Here is an 18,486-nt window from a genome sequence, read left to right on the forward strand (position 1 = left end):
GAGGCAGGAAAGGGCGGGGATCGGGCGCGCGACCGCTTGCAAACATCGGTGCGCCCCCCAAAACGATATGATCCTCCCCTTCCGCCATATCTGCCCTCTCACTTACCGTGGGAATCAGGCCGCCCTCACCAACAGGAACGCAATCTCCCCTAACCTCCGAACCTATTAAAAACCGTCACGAGCAGGCGCAGGACTGGCTCCCCTCCCGGACGGGCTACCCCAACGCCCGCCTTAACCCTCCACCCCTTAAAAAGCCCTATCTAAAACCCCACAGGCTCTTTTTTTCGCATGCCACCTCTGTGGGTCCCAAGACCCGTCATTGAGGCCGGCCCTTGATAATGCAGCGGGCCATTCCTGCGGCGGGGCACCTACAGGCGCAAGAGTTCAAGGCAGAATATCGCATAAATAAATAAGTTAAAAGCATACACAGGAGAGAGCAGGCGGCGTGAAGTAGCAAAGTAATGTCTGGGGTGGCAAGGTGTAATGCCAAGTCAGTGGATACCCATCTGCCAAATGTCTTCAGATGGTGGCTGGCTTAAAGCTGATACAAGATGGTATAAGTCGCAGATGCAGTCTGGTAGTAAAATGATCGTGGTTCTGCGAAAAGCTCAGTCCTAAAATCCGTCCTAATAGGGGTGGTATTCATCTCCCCCGTTCGTGGCGTCACCGGTATTTCCAGAGTGGATGTTTCCTCATAAGATGTTGCAAAGTAGGGCCCCAATATCCATTCGGTCTCCAATCACCTTCCCGAACAGTCCCAAAAATGACCATCAGCCAGCCATATAAGATGCAAGGTGACAAATGCAGCTGGCCCATGATTGCAGATGAAAATGCACTCCCAGTCCGAGAAGAAGCAGGCCCCGCTAGGCCTAACCAGGCCAAACTGGGCCAGGACACCTCCGGTGGGGGCCACAAGAGGGATCTATCACAGCCCTTCACCCTAGGCCCTAGAGCCTAGGCCCCTCCGCCACGTCCAAAGGGGGGTCAGGGGAAATCAAGAAGAGCTGGAGAGCCCAGAAGACATCCAAAGACGCCAGATGCCAGAAAAGTGATGAAACGATGAAACGATGAAACGGGGGGGGGAAACCCAGCTGCGGCTTCCCCAACCACCAAATCCAAGCCGCAGCCTCGTCCGTAGCCCAGAGGCCGCCATCCGCGGCTCGCCCATCCCGGCCTCGTTCCGGCAGCGGGGTCAAAACTCCCAGACCTCTCCCCGGCTGCCGAGAGATGACATACGGATCTGGGCGAAACCGCAGCAGGCCCTCTGGGTACCGGCGTCCTTCCTCCAGGCCTCGCTGTTTCCTTCCTCCAGGCCTCGCTGTTTCCTTCCTCCAGGCCTCCAGGCCTCGCTGTTTCCTTCCTCGGCTCCGCCCGGCGAATGATAAAATGGCCGCCGTTCGCAGCCCGCCCTTCCGGCGGTCCCGGCAGCCGTGGGTCCAAGGAGGTCTCAAGACCCCTCTCACGGCTGCTCAGGTGGTGCTACACCTAACCGGGGGGCGCAGGCTGCTCGGCAGACCGCCTGGGCGTCGCCATCCCCCACTTCACCAAGTCATCGTCCTCCCGATCTCCCGGTTATGCAGCCATCTTGCGCATGCGCAGAGCCAGAAAGCTTAAGTTACTAGTAAACAACCTTTTGATCGCAATGCTGCAGTATGACTTGCTAAGTGTTTGGTTCTTACTTTTTCTTAAATATTGTTGAATGCAGTCTAGTATCTTTTTAATTTTATAGATAACAAAACTCAAGCAAATAAACTCATTTATAAAGAATGCATATGTCTAACAAGGTTTTGTGAACATCATATTCAAAGGTCCCTAAAAAGTAGGTATTTCAATAGGATCATTCAATATTGACTGATATATTCAAATATTAATCTCCCGTTTCTGGGAAGTTGAGAATGGCAGTATAATTGTCATAAGTTGCCTTTAAGACATGATTTTGAAGCGCTATGTTTTTGAGTTAATTGTATTTGTAATGACAAGTGAGCCATATGTTGCATTTCAAAATAATATGTGATGAAATGTTTGATAGTAGGATCAAAACTCTAGGCAGTATGACCTAGTTTCCAACATCTATTTCTCAGTAAAGAAATTTTCAGTTACCGTATATACTCGAGTATAAGCCGAGTTTTTCAGCACGCTTTTTGTGCTGAAAAACGTCCCCTCGGCTTATACTCGGGTCTATACGGCTTATACTCGAGTTTGTTTTTTTTTTAAGCCCCTCGGCTTATACTCGAGTATATACGGCTTATACTCGAGTTGTTTTTTTTTTCTTTTTTTCACATTTTACCGGACGGCGCGGGGAAGCCCTGCCGGTGCAGTGAGAGGCGGGCGGGGAGCCGCCAGCCTTCTCAGCTGAGGAGGAGGTTTCCAACCGGTAGGTGCCTCATTTCCCACCCTCGGCTTATACTCGAGTCCCCAGTTTACCCCAGTTTTTGGGGTAAAATTGGGGACCTCGGCTTATACTCGGATCGGCTTATATTCGAGTATATACGGTACTTTTTATGGACATTCTGATTCCTCTTTCTCTTGCAGTGCCTGTCCATTCTTCTAGGTAAAGATTTCTCACGTTTGGCAACATCTAGATGTTTTGATTTCAACTTCCAGAGTTCTGAGCAATGGTGATGCCAATGGGGGAATTCTAGAAGTTGAAATCCATGTGTCCGGAAATTGCCACGCTTGGGAAACATTACTCTCAGTCGATGTAGTTTCAGATACTTGAAAAGCTTGAAAGGGCTGTAAAAATTCTATATGCCCAGAAATGGAAAGAAGCCTTAAGTCCTAAAATGGAGGAATGGATTGAAAAGACAATGGAACTGGTAGGGGTGGTGAACTAATTAGGGACAAGAATGTAAATAATTTTGTGGTTACTTGGAACCACTTCTGGGTTTTCTGCATGAAAAAAAGGGGGGGGGGGAATTGAAATTTTGACTTTGGATTTTGACAATTAAGTGGGTTACTGCTATAGAAATGGCTAGTACTTCTTATTTGGTATAACTAAAAAGTTGATACTTTATTATGAATCTTACTGCATCAAAAAAAGTTGGATGTTATTGTTTTTTGTTTCTTTATTTCTTTCTTCCCTCACTCTGTGTCTTCTATCCTCTTCCCTTCCTCTCTTTTCCATTGTTTTATTTCTATTTGTCTTTTATATTAAGAAAAAAAGCTTTTACTAAAAATACATTCAGAGAAGGAAAGCGTCAAAGAAGGATTATTACTTAAAATAGATTTTAACGGTGAGTTAACTTATTACAAGAAACGGCTAAAATAATTTTTTTTAATTTGAATTTATATCCCGCCCTTCTCCGAAGACTCAGGGCGGCTTACAATGTGTTAAGCAATAGTCTTCATCCATTTGTATATTATATACAAAGTTAACTTAATTGCCCCCAACAATCTGGGTCCTCATTTTACCTACCTTATAAAGGATGGAAGGCTGAGTCAACCTTGGGCCTGGTGGGACTTGAACTTGCAGTAATTGCAAGTAGCTGTGTTAATAACAGACAGACTTAGTCCGTTGAGCCACCAATAATGTAAATGGTAGAAATCATAACATTTTTTAAAATTTATATGACCACCCAATTCCCAATGTTGAATAGAGGGACATAGCAATAATGAAAAATAAAGTAAGATTCCAATACTATTTGGAGCTGGGGCATCTTCGTTGCAGAAAATGTTTGTGGTATTGAGATTTCACTTGCAGTATTGCTTTGAGTTTTGAGCCATTTCATCCATGTAATTGTACATCCCTTTTATAGGCTTAGTGCTGCCCCACAACTTTACTAAATCGCTAGGTAAAATGAGAGGTTTGCTTTCCCAAGTTTTGGATAACCTCTCCCTTTGCCACTTTCTAACTCTGGGCTATGTAGAGCTTGCCTACAATAAAACGTGCCCAGATCTGGCACACATCTGGAACTGCTTTTCAATTTGCTTTCTGCACTATTTCCCCGCTCCCCTCCTTTTGCTATATGCTTTGTTGTTTTTAACTTCTGAGCAATAAGCATTCCATTTAAGGCTGCCAAGGACCAAAGGTCATTTATACATGGTTTTAACATACAAAGGAAGACACTCTTTAAAGAGAAATTGTTACAAGGGGATAGGACTGAATTTGTGTCAGTAGGCGATGTAAATTTCATTGGATACCCATTTGAACTTGTCCTCAGACTAATGGACGACACAGCTAATTCCTGTATATAGCAAGCCTGTGTTCAGAAGCTCTTTAACAGAGTGTCCATTGTATTTTATGTTTGCTTTCAAAGGATCATAATGCTTAGTTTGGGGAGTGTGTGTAATTAGAAGACTGAATCTTCTTTGTCGTAGCTCTAGTCTGAGCTTCTCAGAATACGAGCACCGTTCTTATATCTTAAATGTCTTCTTAGCACTGTTGGAATCTGTAATGCTATGCTAATAAACTCTGGCAATGGAAGATATAGGAATTAAAGCAAATCTGCAGCCAAAACTTGTCTATATGACTACTGGATGATATGGATATCAGGTCAGGGACTAGCTGGTTGATATTAGGTCAAGGAGTAGCCTCCTTGAATAACCTGGGGATAAAAAATGTGATGCAAAAGGAAATAAGTAAAATAATGTTTAATTAGGTCATCTCTGTCAAAAAAAAACATGCTTATTTTTCCCTAGTTCATTACCCATAGGCATATAGCAGGAAAATGACATACACTGTGTTTAAGATATATACCTTAAATTAAATGTTACTGTAGGAAATAGGACATGGAGGTTGGGACGACCCATACATTCCATTGTAGGGCGTGAGGGACAAAACCAGCAAGTTATTTTCAGCATCCTATTCTGAGAACCAGGTTTCTCAATTCAGGTTTCTCAATTCAGGTAATTCAGGTTTACTTGATGCTTAAAAATGTTTTGAATTTTGAAGCTTCAGGTGGCACATGATACCAGTCTCTGTGGCAACTTTTTCATGGCAAACAACAAAAGGTGATAGGCACTTCAAGGAACTTAAACTTTAATGATTGAGGAAAAGAAGCTGTCAATCTACAACGGTCTACAGAAGAGCATTGTCTTCTGATAATCCCTGCTCGTGGTTTGGTTGCCACAGCACTTCAGTGAAGTAGATATTTTCAGTCTTTCCCTCCCAGCTTTCCCTCCCCTTTGACTTTAGCTAGTGAAGCCAAATATGTTCTCGGAGCTCTATTGAGATGGCTCTGAGCTGACAGGAGGTGGATCAAAGCTGTGTGGTTGAATAACTCCAGAGCTGAGCAGCAAAGTATTTTCCCACAGCACGCACAGAAAGAAGTGGGAAGTCTCTTGAGGACTGGCTGAAGAGGGAAACAAGTAGCAGAGAGGAAGAAGCCGAAGGAGAAGAGACGAATGGAATTCTTTCCATCAAGACTTTTCCACTGGTTAGACTATAGGAAGCAGCTGGTTTCTGGAGGTCTTCTCTTTGGCTCCTGTCATGGCTCTACAGTTTGCTTCAAGATTTGGAAATCTGGGCTTTCATCCCATTTGAAGGCATGACAGCCTATGGGAATCTGAACCAGAATCTTGTGGGTAATTAATGATCAATTAAATAAAGCTAGACTTTTATTTGTGTGACACCTTAATGCAGAGCTGTCAAACTCACAGCCTTTGGGCCAGATGCATCATGCACTGGCCACACCCACGCCCGGTTTAGCGGATGGGGAAAAAGTCCCGATACATCATGTGACGCTGCCGTGACGACATGAGTTTGACACCCCTGCCTTAATAGGACAATGTTTTATTTTCTCAGTGATGATAATTTATTGAGTTCACAGGCAAATGTGCATAGGATTTATTTTTCCACCCTATGATGTTCAAGGAGGCATCTATGTGAACTACTCTTTATCACTGCTGGTACAAACCATTTGGGATGATAGCCTTGTCTTGGAATTTGTAATGCTTATGGTCTAAGAAGCCCCTCCTAATAAATTATAGACATAACTGCTGCCCATTGCGGAAGGTTTAACAGGAAATCTATTAGATCAGATGGATTCATCACTAGTGAGTTTCAGTGTTGAGTTTCTGGAAACCACACCTTGTCTACTGGTCATTGGATGCTGCTAAGCTATGACCTTTTAGTCAGTCCATTGCTTTTTGAGTTAGTTAGTTAGTATGTCCTCAAGACATAGTTATAACAAAACAACTTGTTCCACATAATCTGGTATAATGAATATTATCTATCCATAATTCTGGAGAAATGAGTCATGAGCAATTACATTTATAAAAAGCCTTTTGACCATTTAGCTTTTAAACTGAAGGCTGCAGGGCTGGCTAGCAGTCTCCACTGTACACATGAAGCATCCTGCACATGTCCCAAAGTACAGTTTATATTATCTGGACTAGCATATGGGCACAGGGAACAGACTCTGGAGGACTTGCCAGAATGTTATTTATGAATGTGTAACTCATTTCACTCAACAGTACTGCAAGTGGTGTACAAACACAACCTTGGCAGCCAGAGCAATAACAGCATCCAAGTCGTTTCAGAACCACAGCTGGAAAGATCTCAGTCTCTGCATTTTAAAGTGTTGTTGGCACACTGCAATATTAAAAGAAGATTGCTGTTCATATTTCACATAGTGTTTCTGGGATAACTATATCTGGGCTGTAAAAATTCTTAACAGACAGTAGATCTGACAAACAAGATAAAGAGGACTCTCTTTGCTGTCATGTAATAGTCATCCAGATTTTTGCAATGCACATATAATGGCTCTACTTTGCCATGCAGTGAATCAGTGTATTCAACGCTGCACTCGTTCCTCCTTTTTTCTCTGTTGCTGTTAGTGTTTTAGTTCATAAGCTTTTGCTGAACACGATACTGTGTTTCGTTAAAGGAACAGTACTTCTTGTAATTGTTCTTCCCATTGCAAAATTAAAGCTGTTCTGTTTCTCTCAATTCATTATGAGTAGCTGTGAGAGGTTTTTTAAAGGTTTTTTAAGTCATGAATTTGTCCCACTACATATATCATTGCAAGCATGTTTACATATTTAAATTCTGGTACAGCTTTTTTTTTTAATGCTACATTTTTTTTTGCTCAGAAATGTGTTGTTCTTTCCAGAGAGGAAACATTCCCACCCAGCTGTTAAAAAAATAGAATCCTCTGCTATAATTTAACTAGTCACTTATTTTCCTTTTGTAAAATACATTAGACGTGTGTTTTCCTGAATAATTGCCATGATGTGGTCAAAATTGTATGATGAAGGCACAAGATACCACGTGGTTAGAGTTACCTCAAATTTTGCATTAACATTCTTTATGGGAAAAAATGGGGTAGGTGGAACAAGAAGAGGACTAGGAGAGGTAAATAGAAATTCTGGATGAACCAAAAGAGAGAAACTGGTAGCTTTTCAGCACGTTTTTGTGCTGAAAACGTCTCAACTTATACTGGTCTCTGACTTATACTCAGTTTTGTTTTTAAGCCCTCGGCTTATACTCAGTATATCGGCTTATACTCAAGTTTTTTTTTTTCTTTTTCACATTTTACCGGACGGTGGAAGCCCTGCGGTGCAGTGAGAGGCGGGCGGGGGCCGCCAGCCTTCTCAGCTGAGGGAGGAGGTTTCAACCGTAGGTGCCTCATTTCCACCTCCTTTATATAGTCCCCAGTTTACCCCAGTTTTTGGGGTAAAATTGGGGACCTCGGCTTATACTCGGATCGGCTTATATTCGAGTATATACGGTAAATAGAAATTCTGAATGAACCAAAAGAGAGAAACTGGTAGCTTTTAAGATTGCAGACTACAACATTGTGTTGATGGTCCAATTTATAAGGTAGTCTTCAACTTACAACCACAACTGAGCCCAGAACTTATGTTGCTAAGTGAGAAATTTATAAAGTGTGTTTTGTCTCATTTTATGACTTTTTTTGCCACATTTGTTAAGTGAATCATTTGTTAAGTGCAGTTGTTAAATTAGTAATACAGTTGTTAAGTGAATCTGGCTTCCCCATTCACTTTGCTTGTCAGAAGATCGCAAAAGATGGTCACATGACCCTGGGACACTGCAACTGTCATAAATATGAAATAGGCCTCTGGTGGCTCAACAGACTAAGCAGTCTGTTCTTAACACAGCTGCTTGCAATTACTGCAAGTTCAAGTCCCACGAGGCCCAAGGTTGACTCAGCCTTCCATCCTTTATAAGGTAGGTAAAATGAGGATCCAGATTGTTGGGGGGGCAATAAGTTGACTTTGTAAAAAATATACAAATGGATGAAGACTATTGCTTAACACTGTGTAAGCCGCCCTGAGTCTTCGGAGAAGGGCAGGATATAAATTCAAATAATAAAAAAAAAAGATGTCAAGTGTCCAAATGTAAATCACATGACCATGGGGGTGCTGCAACAGGCGTAAGTGTGAAAAATGGTCATAAGTCACTTTTGTTGTTTCAAATGGTTACTAAATAAAGTGTTGTAAGTCAAGAACCACCTGTACTGCCAGATATAAGTTGCTTCATTAGGAGGACATTGTGCATTTGGCTTTCTTTCTCTTGCTTGGCAACAAACAGCCCTCTAGGAATATAATGCAACAGAGGTTCTCACTTCTGGACAAAACAGTTAATTTAGTTACTGCTCCAGGATTGTAGCTCAAATGACCATAACTGCAATACCATGTCTTGTGGACACGTTTTTCTAACAGTGAAAAATTCCTCATTTGGAATTTTACAATCCCCAGAGCAGAGTCTCCGTATCATGGGAATAAGGAAGGAGAGCAAGAATTTGGGAATCCAGGTTGGAGGAATAAAAAGGATCAGGGTACACTTTTCTTTTGGTTTTTGTTGAGATGGATCCTTTCTGATGTCTCAATCTTGTGCTATTAGTTTTGTCAAAACTATTAAAGACAAGATCTCCTTTTTTGCCCCTTTACTGTTCCTTCTAGGAAACAATTTGCAAAATCCTAATGCTCCCATTTAATCATAAAACAAACCCTGGAATACAATTTTTTTTTTAATTTACATTTATATCCCGCCCTTCTCCGAAGACTCAGGGCGGCTTACAGTGTGTAAGGCAATAGTCTCATTCTATTTGTATATTTACAAAGTCAACTTATTGCCCCCCCCAACAATCTGGGTCCTCATTTTACCTACCTTATAAAGGATGGAAGGCTGAGTCAACCTTGGACCTGGTGGGACTAGAACCTGCAGTAATTGCAGGCAGCTGTGTTTTAAAAACAGGCTTCTTACAGCCTGAGCCACACCGCGGCCCTGACAATTTAACAGTTGTCAGTTTTGATATTATTCATCCCCTATACAGAGGAGCTGCAATAAGGAATCCTGAGTTTTATCTTCTAAATAAATAAATAAATAGTGAAGGAATTGGGACTCCTCCTCCATTGTTAAGGTCTCTTTTGTCTTGTTTTGACATGGAAGTCTACAGAATTGTCCCCATTTATTTATCCATCCCCAGGAATGTTTTGCAATTAGCTGAGCAAAAATGGATTATAGCAGCCTAATAATTGCTGCCCTGTTCTCAACGGGTGCTGATGGCAACTTCTGATGATGGGTGGAGATTGCCAGCTGGCAGCCATTTACAGCCCACTGCTTCACTGCAGTGTGTTTGCAACCTGCTTGCCAAGACGTGGCACTGTGCCACCAGATTTACTGCTGGTATGACTGTTGTATGATTTGTAGCCTCATTGAATTTGGTTGGTAGGCAAATATTTAGCGTACGTATCCTTTGTAAGGAGCTACAGAGCTGCTTCCTGTTTCTATACAATTACACATGGAGGGCCTTGTTTAGTCCTCCTTTAGCTGTTTCCTTGTATTCTTATCATTCATACAAAGGTGTAGCTCCATTGTGTACTTTATTATAAGCATAGTAATTGGTCTGAGATTTAATGACATGCTAGAAAGAGAAGGGATGTTTGAGAGCCTATGGAGTGTTGTTAAGCCTATGCACAAAGCTGTCATCTAATTCTTCTGCCTTAAAAGTAGAGATGCAAATTATAAACTTGAATGTCTATGGAGATTCTCAGTCATCCAGGTCATGGTTGTCCCAAAGGTGCTTTTTCAAGAGGCACCTGGACTTCCTGGTTTTCTTTGAAGATGTTTCACTTCTCATCCAAGAAGCTTCTTGAGCTCTGATTGGATGGTGGGGAATGGAAGGATTTATATTCCTTGCAGACAGCTGATCATTTGCATTCTTTTAAACTTGAATCTGTTTCTCACTAAACAAAGTATTGGGTTTTTTTAAAAAAATATCTCATTTGAAAAAAACATGATGATCTCCGCAATTAGTTTATACTTCTGTTAATGCATTTATGACACTCTTTAACAGGAACTTCACTGGCTATAAAGGTTGAATGGAACTGTAACCCACAGAAATGTTCTACCTTTGTTGAATAGGAATTTATGAAATAGATTTTCCTGAGTGCCCAGAGACATTTGTATGATTCTAGAAGCCAAGAAATGGGGGTGGATGGGAAGAAGAGAAGAGAAGAGAAGAGAAGAGAAGAGAAGAGAAGAGAAGAGAAGAGAAGAGAAGAGAATAATGGCAGGGAGCCATTGTTTCATTCCTCAATTTTTAAGTTTATTTTAAAGAGAATATTTGGCCTGATCTGGTGAGAAAATTGGAAGGGTTCTGGCAAAGTTGTAAATTAGAGATTGTCTGGTTGATTAAGTGCTGATTCTTATTTTTAGTTATCTCTGTGCATCACCTCTCTGATACTCAAGACATGACTGGGGTCAATATATTTGTCACATGTATTGGAAAGACTAAATAGATTTTCCTTGTCCTTAAAAAAACAGCACATTTACAAAGACACTATCTGTCTTTTACTGCTGAAAATGCTTCACCCTGACCCTTTGTATAAATAATTTTGATAAAGGCATGAAATAAAAAAAAAAGCTATGACTTTTTGTAGTTTGTAACCCCATTTCTATTTTTTTCCCCTAGTTCAAAGATTAGGTTTTGTTTCTGTGAGCTGTTTTGGAGACTCTTCTCATTAAAACCATTATACAAATTCATGAAACAAAATTTAAGATTAATATGATCTTTTTAAATAATTGAATTTTCTTTTCCAGATCCTGGGTGCTGTCATCCTAGGTTTTGGAATATGGATTTTGGTGGACAAAACAAGCTTCATTTCAGTTCTACGTAAGACAATTTTTAAGTTTCCTATTGATTCATGTATAGTTTTCTTGCCTTTGAAAGTAAATTACAAAAAGAAGTACTTTACATTTGAAGAGCAGCCCATCTTTAAATCTTAGTCCAAAGCAGGGATGGCTTCCTGCTAGATTTAGAAAAGCTTTCTAGAGCTAATCAGCTTTTTCGTGTGAGGCTACATCAGGTCAGACCAAGGGCATTATCCTTGAAAGATTCTTTTCATGATAAGTTTCACCCCTTTTAGCAGAAACGTGAAGGTAGTTTTGAGAAGTTGGCAGATTTCATAATGATTTAAAAATAAGATTTTTCCTGTTGACAGTATGTGCTATTTCTGCTTTCTCTATTTGCATATCTAACTATTCTTAACTGGATCACTTCTGCAATGTTATCTATAAAGAAGAATTAGCCAGATGCAAAAATGGCAAGTTGAATTAAGCTGTGTCCCCTTCCTGTCTCTCTTTAATACTCATCTACAGTTTTAAACAGTAAAAAAAAAAAAAGAATTGGAACATGACCTGGTTTTCTCTTGTGATCTGTAAACCAAATGTTTATAATTCTATAGCCTAGGCAGATCAAAGTAATGCAGTTATTGCTACTGTGTTCTTAGAGCCTTTCATATGAGAGCACCCTTTAAAAAAAAAAAAAAGTTTTCTTCTATTTTGTAATCAGATTGTGCATGCAGAGATTCCTGTTTCCTTCCCAGAGATTTCCAGATGGACTTTTTTTTTCAACTCTCTTGTTTCCTCCTCCCCTTTTTTCCCTGGTAACCTTAACAGAGAGTTTGGGAAGGAACTTGACACAGCAGGGCATTCCATGCTGTTGCCAAAAAGGCCTCCCTCTTGTGCTAGTCTGGAATTTTTCCCAGAAAAAAAAAACTAGGGAGAAAAATTGTGCAAGAGGGAATAGAAATTAGTAGCCTTATGCCAGCAAAGTCTGGGAAATTTTTCTCTGCAAACCAAGAAGGGCTACAGATCAAGAGCCCAGCTGAGGCACTGCCTTTCTGCAAGGTTGATCTTGAAGGCTCGGTGTAGGTTGCTTTCTTAAAAAGGCAGCAGCATTTGGTGGGCCAAACTTGTTGAAGTGTGTAGAATTTCCATCTGGGTACTGTTCTAAAGTGGAACATCTTAAAAACAGAACATTATCGAACATTTCAAGAGTGTTTTAAGTCAAAAGTGGTATTATGTAGTACTCCTACCAGATTTTGAATGGGATATTATGTCAACCCCAGCCAGCATGGCTAATACTTGGGGGATACAAGAGTGGTCATTCAATGTAAGTCAATAAGAATTTATCACCGTGTAAAATCTGGTAAAGACATGCCAACTTCCAACCATGGCTGGTAATCCTTTCCTGTTTTATTAAAGTCTAAGAAGCACTAACCAGTATTCTTAAATCAGCTAATCTTTAGTTTTCCCACAAGCAAACCTACCAATTGGGACTCAACATTTTCACTTCCCCGAACACTATAATGCATTTTTATCCTCTCCCCTCCTTCTGGGTCAATTCCTTCCCCTCTCTCTGGACCATTCTTTTAAAATACAGCTTTGTGTTCATCTCCTCACTATCACATGACCAATAAGTGAGTGCTCAGTTCCCAGTGCAATATATCCATGTAACAGGATTTAGCTGTTTGTTGTCCAGTGCTTTGATTTCTTGGCTACAGAATTTAAAGCAGAGTGCTTTATCTCTCTTGAAAAATTATCTTGCTTTGCTGGAACATAATAAATGTGCATCTGTTATATGTAGTTTTTCTCTCTCCCCCACCCCATTGGGTTTCCACAGAGACCTCATCATCAACTTCAAAAGTTGGTGCATACATTCTTACTGGAGTAGGAGCTCTCACCATGTTAATGGGGTTCCTGGGCTGTGTTGGAGCAGTTAATGAGATTCGCTGCCTCTTGGGACTGGTAAGCAGTACATGTAGATGCTGGTAAAGTCTTTCTGGCTTTGAGCTACAGGTCACAAGTGATAGAGAAGCATTTGGAAAGCACAGAAGATATGCATACATTGCCACATCCGTGACAACTCAGTATACAGTATGTCTTTGGAAGATGTTACAGAAGGAGCCCATTCTGTGCTTGCAACCTGATTGTGGAATACTTTCCCAAGCAAAGCTTTCTTCATAACCAGTACCCACTCTTACAGTGCTTTGGAGGTCCAATTTGCAAACTCTTCGCTGATTTTGATGTTGCTATTTTGTTTGTTAATGAGTTCTTGTTCAGTGGTGAAATGTAAAATTTATTACTACTGGTTCTGTGGGTGGGGCTTGAAGGGTAATGTGACTGGGTGAGCATGGCCAACTTTTTTTTTTTTACTTTTAAAAGCATTTTTTCTACAACCTCTTCGGCCGAAGAGGTTGTTAAAAATGCTTTTAAAAAGCTCTGAGGATCCCAGCTGAGTTGCCTGATTGTCAGAGGCTTTTTTCTTCTTTTAAAAGCATTTTTCTGACTTTAAAAGAAGAAAAAAGCCTCTGATGATCAGGCAACTCAGCTGGGATCGTCAGAGCCTTTTAAAAGCATTTTTTACAACCTCTTCGGCTGAAGAGGTTGAAGAAAAAATGTTTTTAAAAGGCTCTGATGATCCCAGCTGAGCTGCGCGATCATCAGAGGCTTTTTTTAAAAACTTTTAAAAGCATTTTTTCAGCTGAAGAAAAAATGCTTTTAAAAGTAAAAAAACCACCCTCTGATGATCGTGCGGCTCAGCTGGCATGTGGGGGGGGGGCTGGAATTTTTGCTACCGGTTCTCTGAACCACCCACCGCCATCGCTACCGGATCAGGCGATCCGATCTCAACCGGGAGCATTTCACCCCATTCTTGTTGATTCGTTAGGTTTTCCATACTTGTATTTGCCATCTTTATTTTTTAAAGAAGGTGACAAAACAGTGTGTTTCCCATATTCATTCCAAGATTGCCAGTATTGCCTTGTCTTTTATTGTGGGGACGGATCTCACAGTAGAAGCCGAAAGCACCTCAGAATGTCTTCCATCTCTTGCGCTCTACCAGCAAGCTTCTCTTCCTCCAGAGAAAGACGGAAAGTTTGGGAAGTTCAGGGAGGATGGAAAAGATCAGTAGAGACTCCTGCACTATTTTAGACCTGTTCAGCTACCCTGTCTAAACCTGTGCCAGGTTTCCATTAAAACACCTCATGGAAGCAAGCTTAGCAAATTCTGTTAGCTTATTGTGCTCAGACAGGCAGAAAATGGAAATAAATCTCCTTCTGATACATCAGCAGATACTCACTGGACTCCTGGCAAGAAAGCATTCATTTGTAGCTGAAGCTTCCGATTACATCTGGTTGTACTGATGTACCATAGGACCCCTGTCCCCCTTGAAGAACTTCACCTGTGAGGCAGTACAGATAATCTTCGACTTACGACCACAATTAAGCCCAAAATTTCTATTGCTAAGCGAGAGACAACTGTTAAGCGAGTTTTGCCCATTTTACGACCTTTCTTGTCACAGTTGTTAGGTGAATCACTGCAGCTGCTATGTTAGTAACACCACTGATAAATGAATCTGGCTTCTGTGCTGTGCTGTGCTGACTTTACTTGTGAGAAGGTCACAAAGCGTGACCACATGACCCCGGGACACTGCAGCTGTCACAAGTAATGTAACTGTAGGGATGCTGCAATGGTTCTAAGTGTGGAAAACATTCATAAATAAAAATTTTTCAGTGCTGTTATAACTTTGGTCCCTAAACTAACTGTTGTAAGTTGAGGACAATCTGTATACCAAGTACTAGTGTAACAAATGTGAGAAAAAAAACTCTTCATTTGTTTTGCAGTATTTTACTTGCCTGTTGCTGATCCTCATAGCCCAAATAGCTGCCGGCCTGCTGATTTATTTCCAGAGGAATGCAGTAAGTGACACTTTTCTTTCCCAATCTCATCTCCCTGTTTCCTTGCTAAGGTTGAGTTTGTGTTGTTCTGATTCTTACGCATTTCCAAGTAATGTCTTAAAAACAAGATTCAGACATGCAGTTTTTCATCAAGTATCCCTATGGAAGTCATTGTTGTTGTTTTTTTTAAAAAAAATACTCTTCTATAACTCTTTGAATCTGACATTCTTCATTTAGGTTGGGATTGCTACCATTCTTTGTAATTTGTATGAAGTAATAAAAATAAAACTGGTGTTTTAATGTTAGTATCTGATTTGTTCCTGATTAGATGGAAAAATTATGTATGTATGTATATGAATGACTAATAATCTGGTACTTTCTGCTACAAAATTTACAACAGGAAAAATCACAGAAGTATAAATATTAGCTGTGAGTTAACCAAAATAGATTTTTCTGCTTTATGTTTTTTTACATTTTTGAATTTCTTAATATGTACTTAGGGAAATATTTAAGAAAAAAAAAGCATTTAATTTTATTTAGGGGGTTTTGAATTCCTGTTTTCAAAACAGTTTACCGTCATTCTTAAAACCAGGAACTAAGATTAATAATTAAATAGCAACAATAAAAAGAAAAAAAAAGAAAAAAGAAAAGCAGAGTGTAAACACCAACTAACTGTAAATACTGTATAGAATTTAAGGAGAGTTTTTTCAATAGTATTTTTTGTTAATCATCTAGAGTTTAATAAAGATTAATTTCTCAAAGCCTCCTTTGCTTATAAGATATACTAATAAGCTGGGAAATAATGAATAACTAGTTTCTTGCTTGTTATATACAGTTTCATTGGACAAGAAATCTGGATAAATATGAATAGAAATACTGGGCATACTTTTGACTATTTATTACATGCTTTAAGTGTTTTCCATTAAAAGTAATACAAGTTCAATTCAACAAGACAGTGAAAGTGTACAAAATTCAAATTTAAAATTCAAAATTGTACAGCAGTTGAGAAGTTAAAACCACTACAGTAAATGAGATCCTGAGAACTTTGGATAAGAAACTGATTAAATGAAGCAATAACAGAAGTTTAATTTGGGCAAAAAAGTAGGTTTCTAGATGAAGTAAAAGTGGACAAAATTCACTGCAGGAATGAATGAATAAATAAAAGAACAGAATCTGCAGTCTTGAAATATGTGAATAAAGCATTCAGACCATTTTTCTCTCTTACAATATGCTTCTTTCCACTATCCTCCTCCTTAGAAAGAACCTCTAATTTTTGGTTTATAATCTTAGTAATCTCTGTACCCATATTTGCTATTTTGAGATGTTATATATGGCTTGTGTAGAATTTAAATTTCCGAACAAGAAAGGAAATGAATATTGCCTTTAATGTCCAGAGACTACAAAAGACCAGGAAAAATCGGTTGCCAGTTCACTTACTCAGCTGCAAAACTATCTTTCAGATTCTTGAATGTTAAGTTTACATTTTAATGTAAATTTAATTAATTTGCACTTTGCAAACCATGAGAGGAAATAACAGTATACTTCAGTAGTTATATTTCTATGAATGTTCTGCTGCAACCTCTAATAAAGAAAATAAAATATTAATCTGAAAATCATACTAAAATTTGAGTAAAAACTGCTCTGATGCAAAATTTACATATAAAATACATGCCCTTTTTTTTCTGAAAATTTACTAATTTTTCTACTGTTTTTGCAAGTTAATGTGTAATGGAGATTATAACATTAGAACCTAAGAGTACTCAAACTTAACGCTTATCATATTTTTTGGAGTATAAGACACACTTTTTTCCCTCCTAAAAGAGGGTGAAAGTGCTGGTGCGTCTTATACACCTAATACAGCTATTTTTGGCCTCCTGAAGCCCCATCCCGCTCATCCAATTTTTGCAAAAAATGGGCCCGTTTTTCACAAAAACGGGGCACGCCGAGGCTTTGGGAGGCCTGCAGAGTGCTCCTGGGGGCTAGGGAGGGCAAAAAACTTCTTTTTCTTACTTACCTCTTCAAAATCTTGGTACGTCTTATACACCAGTGTGTCTTATACTCTGAAAAATACAGTAGTTTAAATTGAAGACAGTTTTATATTTTTAGAACTCTTCTCTCCAATATCTTGACTTACAGAAGTCAATGTGGCAATGCAGAGTAATGAATTTAAGTATGCATGTAGTCTAGGGAGAACTTTCAATAATGTGTAATGTTGGAAAAAGTGAGCCGTCATTGGGAAATTCTACTTGTGGAATCTGGAAGGTTTTGCACAAATTTGTTCCTGGCAGTAGAATGTAATTGCTTCTATCACTCATTTCTTCCCCCACCCTTTTTTTCGTCCATCAAGGTTTTGGTTTTAGCATCTGTGCAGTAAAGATGGAAGCTATATGTGTTTCTTCAGGCTTGCTTTAATAACAGGGATTGATGAAGCCTTGTTTTTCTTCTTCTTTTGCCTATTGTGGGGAAACCTCTGAGGAAATTAAATGGAGATTCTGTTGGCAGGAGAGGTTCGGAATACCAGGCTCTGTTCTCCTTCTCAGTATTCTGGATTATGAAAGTGGCTAAGTTTCAACTATAATGTGACTGCTAGGTGGGAAAGCAGCCATCTGTCCTGTTTTACACTGAGTTAACTTATATTCCATATTTCTGCGTTTAGGCTGAAGGAATTTGCTAAATTCCATATATTGTTTCTTCATTTTCATTCAGAGACATAGAGGCATTCCCCCCCCCCCATAATGCTTGCTTTAAAACTTCATGTGTGTGTTTAGAGCTTAGCTCTAATGAATGATTCTTTTTTTATAAACGTTTTTTATTTTTTATTTTAAACAAACAAACATACAAACAAACAATACATCCTTAATCATTCAGTGTTTCATCTGAGTGCATATTTTGTGTCTTCTACTCCCTCCTCCATCATTTTCATATCATATTTCTATCATACCTTTATATTTTCATTTAGATTGTTACATCATTCTTTCCAAATTTCTTATGTTTACATTAATTCATCAATTATCTAAATTTCTATATTTTCTTCCCTAACCATTGATATAATTGCCCTCATACTTTAAAATACTCCGATTCTTCCTTTTCTTTAATTACCAATGTTAATCTATTCATTTCTGCACATTCCAATATTTTCTTAATTACTTCTCCCTCCCTCCAAGGGAATGAATTATAAGATTCATTGGTGGATCTTTATTAATCTTTAAACTATCTTTGAATTAAGTTTTATCCAGGTTGCTTAAAGACCCATTCATGTAATTTATACCATTCAATAGTATATATTGTTATGGTGCTCAGATTCAGTCATACAGTTCACTAGCTGGTACTCAATTTGTGCCAATTATTTCCATTTGTTAAAATAGCTGATGGAAACTTCGTTTAATGTAGGTTGAAAATATCACAGTTTGATATTGCAGTGCTCCCTTCATATTCATCCCTCTGCCCCTGCTTTGATGGGCCAGCATTAGACGAAAAGATAAATCTCTGGGCAGCTCTCCATGTTCCTCAGAAAATATTTTTCAGGTTTAATTTATGTAAGAATTTCATGGGTTGCCT

The 18,486-nt window shown here is 39.3% G+C and overlaps 1 protein-coding gene across 1 annotated transcript in view; it reads left to right on the top strand.

The window, feature by feature from the left end:
- CD82 (CD82 molecule) overlaps positions 1-18,486 on the top strand; it is a 91,355-nt gene that overhangs the window by 57,918 nt on the left and 14,951 nt on the right. The window contains exons 3-5 of the mRNA XM_058161710.1: positions 11,009-11,081; positions 12,873-12,997; positions 14,875-14,949. Coding sequence (XP_058017693.1) covers positions 11,009-11,081; positions 12,873-12,997; positions 14,875-14,949 — 273 coding nt within the window. The remainder of the gene's footprint in view (positions 1-11,008; positions 11,082-12,872; positions 12,998-14,874; positions 14,950-18,486) is intronic.

This window comes from Ahaetulla prasina, chromosome 1 (assembly GCF_028640845.1).
Source record: "Ahaetulla prasina isolate Xishuangbanna chromosome 1, ASM2864084v1, whole genome shotgun sequence".
NCBI classification, from domain to species: domain Eukaryota; kingdom Metazoa; phylum Chordata; class Lepidosauria; order Squamata; family Colubridae; genus Ahaetulla; species Ahaetulla prasina.